This window comes from Sprattus sprattus (assembly GCF_963457725.1).
Source record: "Sprattus sprattus genome assembly, chromosome: 11".
In the NCBI taxonomy this organism is placed as follows: Eukaryota; Metazoa; Chordata; class Actinopteri; order Clupeiformes; family Clupeidae; genus Sprattus; species Sprattus sprattus.
The window spans coordinates 11,385,768-11,397,897 of NC_137909.1; the positions used below are offsets into that span (position 1 = coordinate 11,385,768).

Here is a 12,130-nt window from a genome sequence, read left to right on the forward strand (position 1 = left end):
CAATGGAAATGGCCTTGACAGTGCGTTGAAATTGCATGGCAAAGGAACTCTCGGATGGCATCGAATTTGATGCTCCGAAGAAGAGTCACGACTGGTAGAATTTCTGCAGGACGGCCTTGACTGTATGGGTTATTGACATGCCATAGCTTGTCAGTAATTTGGATGAGCGCTAACGTTAGCAAACATTAGCTTATCAAGCTGTGATTTAGGCTACTTCATGTAGGATAGCTAGCCAGCCAGCTAACCTATGACATTTTTTGATGTGGAGAACGACTGCATGGATCTGACCGTTTGCAGTAGTAACGTAAGTCATATGTGAGGTCAGATGACTTTATTCATTATAATGGTCAACCCATTCCTGCTTCATTATAACGTGGCATAATTCGCCAGTCGTCTAACCAGCTCACATATCAAATAGCCAACGTTGCAGTAAATGGGTTTACATAGTCCGTTGGTAGTCCTAGGTTACATTAACGTCCAGCGCTAGCTAATAAATATAGCTAACGGTAGTGTTGTCTGGTGGATTTACATCGTTTGGCAGTTTATCACAAGCTAATTTACACTTACTACCAGTGTTCTAGCTATCTTGCTGATTTTGAGATAGCAATACATTCAACGCTGATTTAAAAACGCTATATAACGGATTATGTGCAGAAGCGTTGTCCTAGTGAGTGGTGGTTTGTGTTAAGGAACCTGAGCGCAACCTACTAGCTAGCTATCAGCAAGTGCTAGTGGCTCATTAAGATGTTTATTTTGATATCCTTGTAGCTGATTAGCTACCAGTCTGTGGCTTGCTTAGTAGCATTTTACATAGTTTACCAGGGTATTCTAGTCACTATTAGCTTGTAATGGTACAGCTGTTCATCACACCGCACAATATTTATCCAGCTGTTCTAAAATAGAAATTGAAAACCAGTGAACATTGGGTTTAGCGCAGGGAAGCTACATACCACTGAATTTAATATCTAACGTAAGTCAACACACAGAAATTGACGGGCTGTCAATGTTGTCATATTTGCTAATAATCTAGCTAGCTACATATTAATGTGGTTTGGCTACTTTCTTGGATTTGAGACCGTGCTTGACTGATAATTATTTAGCAACTAAACTGGCACCCTATGGGAGAGTTCAACCAGTAATATTGGTCTTGTTTTAACGCTAACTGAAATCTGCAAGTTAGCAGAAGCTTATAGCTAGTAAGCTAGCTAGCATAAGTAAACGTTCCTTGAAACAGTCAACTGTCCAGATTGGGGCTCATATCTTATTAAATCAAAGCCATTTTGGTGGCCTAGAAAACGAAGCTTTGCGAAAAAACTCTCAAAGCACAATAAATCATGAAGAAGTTCTTTGAGGGTCGTCGAGAGCTGGTCAGTTCTGGGCCCGGTTCGGGAGGGGGTGGTGGCGGATCAAGCAGCGCTGGTGGCAACTTCATCGGACGCGTGTTTACCATCGGACGTCATCAAGTCACCGTTGACGAAACACTAGCTGAAGGTGAGTGGTTGTGGTTTCTAAGCGCGTCACGCTCTGATTTGCCGTGACCTAGTGAAGTGATGAGGTGAAGATATGTGTTTCTGCAGAGACTATTACCCCGTCAAAATGAGTTTTCTTAATCATCAAATGTAGCCCGACTACACAGTCACTGGATATTTTAACATCGTTTTCCTCTGCTTGAAATCGCATCTATATGTTTAATCTCAACACGTTAACCTTAAGAGGGTGAAACAATATACATTACAATGCCCTGAAGGGGCGTTGTTCGACAGGCATGTTAAATAAACCCAAATGAACGGAAGGGTGCCCGTAACTGAGGTGAGTCTTGTCGGGAAGCTCTATATTGTCAGCATAGCAGATTAAAGTAATACATTTTTTGGAAATCCGTTTCGTGTGTGCTGTTGCTGATTGAATGGCGTGGCAGTGTGCTATCAGCGTTGGGTTAGAATATAAGTTCCTTGTGAGGATTCCCAGCTAGGGAGGGTGACGGCAACCCCTTAAAGTTAGCCTAATGATAGTGATTCATCTATTCTCGAACTCACCCAGCTAAGAGAGAGAAACTGCAGTGACAATTTACTTGGCACCTGTCCATAGAAAAGGCTTTGGAATAACATTTGAGGTTTAATGGGTCTTAAGTATTTGAGCCTAGGAGAGTGATGTGGTGGAGAGATGGGGTGGGTATAAAACCATGAATGTCAGCGATGCCTCTATTGCCTTAGTAGCTCCTGAGGAACTGAAACGCCCTGTACCAGGACAACTGACCGAGGCTGATCTTGTTCCTGGCGTGATTTTAGAAGTACTGGCATCTTGGTCTGTCCAGAAGGGCCCTTCTGCGTGTCTGTGATTCAGTGTCATAGTTGCTGAGTGAACCTGCTGTGCTGCATCTCTTCACAGTGGCCTGGTTGGTGCAGACCACACAGGGTTTGCACACACTCAAGCGCATGTCTGTATTACTGCAATTGCTGGCCTTCCACAGTATAGTTTGACTGCCTCACCCTATGTGTAAACAAAAATTCTCACGCTCCGTTTTGTCACAACCTAGTAGATGGGGGTCCAAGGTTTGTTTCCCGTGGAATGTTGCAGAGGCTATTACCCTGTTCCTATTTGTTTTCTTAGCTATCAAATGTAGCCTGACTACACTGTCACTGAAAATTTTAAACATGGGCTCCCTAGTTTTACTCCCTTATGGTATGTGTAAACAAAACTACGCCTGTGCTTGTAGTTGGAGCACATCCACACTCCACGCTGCCCTCTCCACCCTCCTCGGTGACTCCTCCATGAGCAGCGGGGAGGTGTTGGGAGCAGTGCACGCTCACTGGTGGAGTGCGTCCCAGGAGGGTGTGGGCAGAAGCCCGTATCTTACTGATCTCAGAGAGATGTTCTGCCCCAGATTCAGCAGGAAAACCCCCACTCCTCTCAATGTATAAACACGCACAGGCGACACACAAACAACCCATCCAACACACACAGTCAAACAAACATGTACAGATATACACAAACACACACAGGATACACAAACATACAACCATTCCAACACAGTCAAACAAACTTGTACACACACACACACACACACACACACACACACCCACACACACACACACAAAATTACACCCTATCCAACACACACGGTCAAGCAAACATGTAGAAACACAAACACACACACGCACACACACAATCTCCTCCCTGCTGTAACTGCAGCCCCAGCAGCGCTGTGCTGACGAGGTCCTAACGTGGCGGCCTTAATAGTCTCTCAGCGAGCCACACATGGTTTTGATTACAGCAGGCCTGTGGGGTGGAGTACACAGAGTGAATAGCCTGTGTGTCGCAGTTCCCCTGCATTTGCTCAGCAGCATTGCTCAGTTAGGCCTATTCTCCCCGCCCGCCAACCACACAGGCTTTTACCGGTACACATACACACTCACCACTGATGCTTTTTCAGTGATCCACACACGCACACACACACACCACATGCTTTCACTGTCACATGCCCACATAAATACTTTCACAGTGTTGTACACACTCCACGCAGTGTCCACACATTTCACATATATTCTTGTATCGCCACATACATTCCTCATACTCCAAGCATGTTCTCAAACAGTCCATCCCACTGCACTGAAGAATGTGGGTGTTTTTCATATACTTTTTTAATAGTTGCAACTGGCAAGTCATCTGAATCCTTCCCCCACAAGAATGTGGCAGATTTAGCCTACCTTAAGTAAACTGATAAAAAAGAGGGGGCACCTTCATTAACAACTATGGACAATATCTCCTAATCCTCCCTCCTTTTGTCCCTCCATTTTAGTGTTTGTTGTGCGCTTAAGATCTGTCGCATAGAATAAGCAAAATAAATCAACACCCTACCCATCAGACTGGCATCAAGTCCTTTGCTAAATCCTGCAACTTCCAATCAAAACCAGGTGTTTTCACCTTAAATAAACACGACAATCCTTCAGTGCACTGGCAGACTGTTAAATTCCCCCCTATTCACTGCACCTACATGCTCACATGATCCAACACTCTCCCGTTTTAACACAATGTAGAAGTGAACTTACATCTGCAATGCCATAGACACACTCTGTACACTTCTCTCCTGAAGAGACCCCCAGCTCAGGTGTGTCTTGATCTGTGTGTGTGTTAGCAGTCATACACCCCTCTCAGTTACAGTTGGAGGCTTGCTATATTGTGTCTGGATACGTAGTTTCCTTGTTTCCCAGCCAGCCGCCACCACCCATACTGGGACACGTGCACCCAGGGTCTACAGTTGACCTGGTCTTTGTGTTTTCTGGGTCCAGTTTCACCCAGGAGGATGCAGATTAGTTAAAGAAGTTGACTTGATTAGCAGAAGTACCCTTTGGGGTTTCCCCAGGTCGTAATTACGGATGATTGATCACTGTGTGGGCAATTGCCTCCAAGGTTGATTGCAAACAGATGAAAGTCAGTTTGTAGGTTCATTCAGTTTTAATGTTAATGATCCTTTGGAGGTAGTGCTGGTGGTCAAAGATAGGCTAATGGTAATTGCTTGTGAATGGTATTGATGAGTGAAGTACTGGAGTAAGTGGAGGATGTCCACCAGGTTCGGTTGGAAGCGTACACTATTGATTAGGGTGATTTAAAGAGTGGTTGAAAACCTGCAGAGGTTGCAAGGTTTCTTGTCTTTATGGGAAGCCACCACCACTGTAAATATGAGGAAATAAACTGGAAGCTATTCTTGAACCCCGCCCTCACACACATACACCCCTAGCATTTTGTACCATACCAGTGAGATCCAGCTATGGTATCTGACAGATTTTATCATTGTGTGTAGGACTGATCGATTAATTGCATTTGCTAAACGCAAGATGAATAATTTTGCACACCGTTATTAAAGCAGCATAACGGATCAATTGCAATGTGCTTACTTTGACACTATGACAAACTAGTTACTCAACAACTGTCCTAACACAGTCAAACATCAAGCAACTGCAACACAAGACGGCAATTAAGCTACTTACTAGTTCGGCAGACAGTAAAAACTGGGCGGCTTCAGGCACACCTACATAGTCACCTACAATGACACCTGACTCTGGTATGGCAATGGCACGGAGGCGATTCTCCATATTAAAAGTCATTGTAGTGCCCCAATTTTTTCAAAGATGTTATTTTAGGGTAAAACTGCTTATCCTAACCCTGAAGTACAATTACTGCATAAGGCCACTTTTAAAAGTGCATGCCTTGTGTTAATACTTGACTTTGTTTAAATTACCTTAAAGGGATAGTTAGGTTTTTAAGACATGAATCTGTATGGCTTCCCCGTCACCAGTGTCATGCAATCATGCATCACTTACCCCCGACAGCGTCCTGTGAGCAGAGTGAAAGAGTGATATATTTGCATCCCAAAAACATTGTAGTGGAAAAAGTCACACCTCGTTATCACTTGGCCCTATTTTCAATACGCTCGATAATGCAATCTCACAGCTAGAGTCTGCTGTTGCCTGAGAGAAACGTCCATCACAGGAAAACGATGAAAACTGAGACAACATTTGATAAAATTGACATAAAGCATCGTTTTCCTGTGATGGACGTTTCTCTCAGGCAACTTTGGTGAATCAAACTTTCGCGAATCAACTTTCGAGAATCAAACAGGTAGACTCTAGCTGTGAGACTGCATTATCGAGCGTATTGAAAATAGGGCCAAGTGATAACGAGGTGTGACTTTTTCCACTACAATGTTTTTGGGATGCAAATATATCACTCTTTTGAACACATAATGTTTTGGGAAGAGAAACTTTTTATTTTGCTGGGTCTACCAAACCTGCAGGCTAACTTTCGGTTTGACCAAAACTGGACGAGAACTCTGCTCACAGGACGCTGTCGGGGGTAAGTGATGCATGATTGCATGTCACTGGTGACGGGGAAGCCATACAGATTCATGTCTTAAAAACCGAACTATCCCTTTAATGCACAGTGGCAAAGCCACCAATTTGTTTCTGTAATGAGCAGTTAAATAAAAATTAAAAATGTGGGAAAGAATATTTTACACTAAATGTATATTATATTGTGTTGGTCATATTTAAATCATTCAGTGGGTTTTGTTGGAAAAAAAGAGGATAAAATGAAAAAAATCGCATATCGAATCGCAATCACAATATTTTTGGGGGAAATCGCAATTCGATTATTTTCCCAAATCGTTCAGCCCTAATTGTGTGTGCTCTGTTTAAAAGCTGAGCTAAAACCTCTTTTTCCTGGCTGTCATTAATGAGTGCATCTTATTCCTTTACAGGGGGTTTTGCCATCGTCTTCTTGGTGCGGACACACCAGGGGGTCCGCGTCGCTCTGAAGAGGATGTATGTCAACAACGAGCACGATCTCCAGGTCTGCAAGCGCGAGATCCAGATCATGGTAAGAGACCAGACTGCAAGGGACACGTACGTGCCAGCGAGGGCAGGTGGACAGGGGTTTGAGTAATCTCTGTCAGTTTTCCCCAGTGCTGACTGTCAGTATTATACTGGATGTGCTCTGCATTCATGAAGATAGGATGTCCATCATTGAGAGACCTTCATGAGTCCCATTAGCCCATCACTTAGCCTAGCTGATCACAAGAAGGTGGTTGAGTAGCTCTTCAGATCATATCATTGGCCCAGGATCTAATTTATATTGAACACCATCACATCTGTTTAACATTATGGAGCACGATTTTTAATTAGATACATCTGTTACAGATTTCATCACTTAAGGCGCCTTATGTTTGCACCTGAAGGGATGGGAGTGAAGGGAGTTTTCCCCTCAAAGTCTTTCATGTACAGCTTGCAGTTGTTCAGGGGGAACTTGAGAGAAGCCTGCTAATGCTCTTCTCCCCCTTTTCTCCTAGCACCATTTTATTTTTCCTTTGTCTTTTGCTTTTCATTCTTGGCCCTCAAGTATGACCTCTGTGTTCTAGTAATAGAGAAGTGTTAAGTAAATAAACCCCACGTTCTCTCGCTCTCTCTCTGAATGATGCTCTGACCTTCCTCTCTCTCTTCATTTCTGCTCGGCTCCTTGCTGGGCCTTACAGAAGGACCTAGTGGGCCACAAGAACATCGTGGGCTACCTGGACTCCAGCATCACAGCAGTGGGAGGGGGAGATGTGTGGGAGGTCCTTATCCTCATGGACTACTGTCGAGGTAGGTGGCCATGCGTCTCACTCGGGTAATTCCAAGTAACAGAGTGTTTTTTTTTTATTGTGTAAGCGGCGCTCATGGTTCCAAAATCTCAGGTTCGCTTGAAGGTTGGGAGGTGCCTTCGAGCAAAGCGTCGGTGACTACCAGTTTACCCACAATCCACCAGAAAAGGGTTTACTTCTCGTGTTTTCTACAAACCATCAGCTGGTGTGTTTGTGTGTGTGTGTGTTTATTGCTTGTATTGTAGTGTTGTATTGTATTGTGTATTGCTTATCCCTGTATATTTTATTTATATAGCGTCTTTCTAAAACCCAAGGTTGCTTGCTTTACATGGATCAAGTGCTATACTACTAAATTGTAAGGGAACACAGCATAACAAACATGTGCAACAACAACACATGGCTAGCAGAGAGGGAAACATCAGAGCACCAATTACAGGGAGCAGAGAGTATAGCACTCTCAGTAGAGTTAAGCAAAGAGAGATGTTTTCAGCTGTGCTCTGTGTGAGGAGATGGTGGAGTAGGGAGTGTAGCACTCTCAGTAGAGTTAAGCAAAGAGAGATGTTTTCAGCTGTGGTCTGTTTGAGGTGATGGTGGAGTAGGGAGTGTAGCACTCTCAGTAGAGTTAAGCAAAGAGAGATGTTTTCAGCTGTGGTCTGTTTGAGGTGATGGTGGAGTAGGGAGTGTAGCACTCTCAGTAAAGTAAAGCAAAGAGATATGGTTTCAGCTGTGCTCTGAGTGAGGTGATGGTGGAGTAGGGAGTATAGCATGTCAGTAGAGTAAGGCAAAGAGATATGTTTTCAGCTGTGCTCTGTGTGAGGTGATGGTGGAGCATTCAGACTGATGTTGTAGTAGGATGTTCCAGAGTCTGGGGGCCATGACACTGAATAACCTACCTCCCATGGTGGCTAGTCTGGTTTGGGCACCCTCCAGTAGTCCAGTGCCATAGGACCTGAGGATGCGTGTCGAATTGTAGATGCGGGGGAGTTCTGGTAGGGGGAGCTTTAAAGGTAGTGAGGGTGAGATTGTATTGGATCAGTGATGAAACAGTAACCAGTGGAGTTAACAAACAGTGGGGGGGTAAGCTGAACGTGTAGTCAGTCTGCCCCAGGGCAGCTGTGGCTACTCTAGTAGCTTACCACCACTGGTATGACTGTCTGAATGAATGGACTGGACCGGACTGATCTGTAAAGCGTCTTTGAGTATACAGAAAAGCGCTATATAAAATTGAAGTTGATTGATTGGTTGATTGATTGATAGTGTGTGTGTGTGAAGACCCTATAGCAGCTGGGTTCTGGATATGCTGCTGTTTGTTTGGCTCTGTTAGTAAAGGAAGTGAGGAGGGAATTCCAGCAGTTGAGAGGGGAGGTAATGAAGGCATGTATCAGTATTTCTGCATCTTCCAGGTGGAGATCTAGTGTTTATTTGTGTGTTAGCAGAGATGGTTTGTGTGTTGTTGTGTTCTGGGTGACTGGTGACACACTTCTCTAGCCCCCCCCTCCCCACCCCAATGTGTTGAGAAGACTCAGCTAATAACAGCTTACATTGCAGCAGAAGTAGTGTCACCACATGGACTCTTGCCCACGGGCCTTTTAAAGTTTAATATCTCAATCTAACCATCCCTAAGGCAGTCGTGTCATACATAAGTGGGAAAATAAGCTCTGTGTTGAAATCGCTTCATGATGATGCTGTTATCTGCGGTGGGGTTGTGCCTATCAGGTTTTCTGGAATTTGTGAGCTATGCATTTTGTTTGTGTGCGTGTGCGTGTGCGTGTGCGTGTGCGTGTGCGTGTGCGTGTGCGTGTGCGTGTGTGTGCGTGTTCGTGTGTCTGTTTTTCTGGATGTGTGATGAGTGGCCACAAGGGGGCACAAGTTCCCCACTCTTCCTGCGTGTGCCTCTGCATCTTCAGCATCTTCTCCTCTCCAAATGACGCGCTCACATTCACAGTTATTCTACTGACAGGCAGACTGATGGACTGCTCTGTGCTGGATTCAGCACACCTTGTTGCTCAGAGAGGTTTTAAGCTGAAACATGTGAAGAAGTTGAGTTGTTTCTGCCCTTTAAAATCAATGTCAGGTTTTTTTTTGGCTCCTTCCGTGTTTGATTATGATTATGATTACGTATTGATTGACAAAAAGAAAAGAAATCAATTGAAAACATTTAAAATAATAAACATTATGATTTCTACTCATTATGTTACAAGCAAGGAATCCCAGTTTGAACCTTAAGGACCTAATTACACACCAATGAGAGACTATGGTGCTTGAGTCCAGTGTGTCCAGCTACCTGACTACCTCTGGAGGCTCTACAGAGAAGTTGTCACTCTTCAGAAGAGAAACACAAAGGATATGCTGTTTGTGTTTTTGTTGTGCGTATTGTGCAATACTGACGTGTGTGCGTGTGTGTGTGTGTGTGTGTGTGTTTGTGTGTGTGTGTAGGGGGTCAAGTGGTGAACCTGATGAACCAGCGTCTGCAGACTGGCTTCAGTGAACAGGAGGCGCTACAGATCTTCTGTGACACGTGTGAGGCTGTGGCTTGCCTGCATAATTGCAAAAATCCCATCATCCATCGCGACCTAAAGGTAAACACACACACACACACACACACACACACACACACACACACACACACACACACACACACACACACACACACACACACACACACACACCTACCTCTTTAACCCCTGGGTACTCAAGGTGGTCAGGCTTCTACTCTCTCTATATCTTTGTCATACCTCAAGCACTGTCACTTTTTCTCCCTTCCTGTTCTTCACCTGATTCATGTTCACTTCTCTCATTTGCTCTCTCTGAATGTGTCAAGTGCTCAGTGTTTGCTGATTGGCTGTGGGACGTAATGGCCAAAAATACATGCAAGCGAAGTAATGTGTTCCATTGTTTTGAATTGGAGGCAGTAAGATGTTGAGCAAGGCACCACGCAACTTGATTTGATTTAGGCTATAGACTTAATCCGTTATTTATTATGCAGTTGAAAATATGCCTACTGATAACTGATAAAACGCTCTAACAATAATTTAGGAAAAATGTTTCGGTTGCGTTGTTGGCTAGCCTGCATGTCAACAGCACAGGCTATGTTAACTGAATATAATAAATATAGCCAACAGTCACCTAATGGCCTAATCACAGTGTAATCATAGTTTATTAAATGTCATCAGACATATTATCTGCCAAAACAGAAAGGTGCGACCATTAAAAATACCTGGCAGAGTAGGTAGAGGCTATACTGTGTGGAACTAGTTAATGGACAAATGAATGGGCCAGGCAATTTACAGCCATGCCAATTCAATAGCTTAGGAAGAAGAAAAGATTGCTTGGATCTTGCCTGTTTGGCACCTCCTGAGTGCACAATGAAATGCCAATTTCAATGGAAAATAAATTCTCGTAAAAGCAGTGAAGGCATTAAAAGGGCAAATTGAATTAAGAGGATAGTAGGAATAGACCTGACCTTCGATGTCATGTGCTGTAAGAAACTATCGTCAGCTTCATGGCCTCTACTAGACTACTGGAGTAGAGCGGATATGTTTTTTTACTGAAGTAGAGCGGATATGTTTTCTGAAATGCGTACTACTGTTGCATATTTGGACAAATGTATGCAGTCAGAGTCCTTGCACAACCTGCCTTAACTATACTGTTATTATTTGGCTTTTATTACCTTTATGTAAAGAAAGGATTTTTTGGAAACAAAAGGATTACACTTGATTCATAGACTTTAAACTGGTTTAAAGCGCATGTGGAGGGCAAACATTAAGCTGAGGCTGCACAATGTACACCTCGGGGCTGACACAGTTGAGCAGGCCTGCCAGACGGGTGCTCGCTCGCTCTTGCCAATGGTATAATCAATTTAATAAGTGTGAATGCGTCTCGTGAGGATCGTGGACAGTATCGAGCAACTAGGCAGATGTCCTTCGTCAGTCCACATCCTTTCGCATCACACTTTAAAGGTGCAGTCAGCGAGTCTAATCCAAGACACTTGTCAGTTGTCAAATTCAGCGAGTTGTACCTCAAGGTCCTCTAGCTATATGGGCTCACTGGAGTAACGTGTAGCGATATGGGCTAACTGGAGTAGGTGGTGAAGGCAGGAAAAAGACCAAAACATGTAAACAAAATAAAAAAGAAAAGAAAACTCAAAAGTTCTCCAAAAATAATCTCTCTCAGACACTCTGGACCACCCAGCAGGCAAACAGTGCTTCTCTGACGCCCCATGTGAAGAAATAGGTCACCCTTTAAATAATACAGCCCTTTTGAGCCAAATTGGTCCAATCAGACACAGTTGGGCACAGCACAACACCAACACCAAGTGCACCCAAAGCCATATATTACAATATTTACGGCCTACGCACACAACACATATTATTAACATATTAACAAAATAGAACATCCAACACCCCTCAGGAAAAGAAAAAGTTGGGAGGGTAGTTTAGAACGGGGATGTAGAGAAAAACTGCTGCACGACACCATAACACTGAATAAAGGCTGTAGTTTTGTTTTGAATGGCAGCCATGGTGTGTTTAGATAATGTCATTAACACTTTAAATAAAATATTATAAGTAATTATTTAACAGCCCCTCAAATGTTGCAAATAGTGCCATTGATTTGAATGGGTCACCCCAACGTTCTGAGGTCTTTCATCCGTTGCGTGTCAGGGTCCTGTTCGCCCCGGATTAATTAATCTTTATCTAGGGGAGGATTCCTGGAACTGCTCAAGGATGCCATCTCTTTCTCAAAAGCTCTCAAACAAAGCTTGCACGCATCTGCATAGTGTGGAGTGTCTGTCAAGATGAACTGTGTCCCACATATCCATGATTCTACAGCCAAGTCTGAATAATTAAAACAAAATATATCCTATGATTTCTGTTCTCGTTTTAGAAGATGTTCTCAATAGATTGTCAAACCTTCAGTGAAGAAGATGACTCCTCTCCTCTGAAGCATATTTGACTGAACTGTCCAACACTATGCAACAATTTTCCATTTCCTGAAATG

General features: G+C 43.6%; 1 protein-coding gene across 2 annotated transcripts in view; it reads left to right on the forward strand.

Moving 5' to 3' along the window:
- The first annotated feature begins 892 nt into the window (after positions 1 to 892).
- Positions 893 to 12,130, forward strand: part of aak1b (AP2 associated kinase 1b) — a 53,211-nt gene continuing 41,973 nt past the window's right edge. For both annotated transcript variants that reach the window (XM_080847385.1, XM_080847386.1), the window contains exons 1-4: positions 893 to 1,491; positions 6,254 to 6,372; positions 7,025 to 7,133; positions 9,569 to 9,711. In XM_080847385.1, the coding sequence (XP_080703511.1) occupies positions 1,335 to 1,491; positions 6,254 to 6,372; positions 7,025 to 7,133; positions 9,569 to 9,711 (528 nt within the window). In that variant the 5' untranslated portion in view covers positions 893 to 1,334. The remainder of the gene's footprint in view (positions 1,492 to 6,253; positions 6,373 to 7,024; positions 7,134 to 9,568; positions 9,712 to 12,130) is intronic.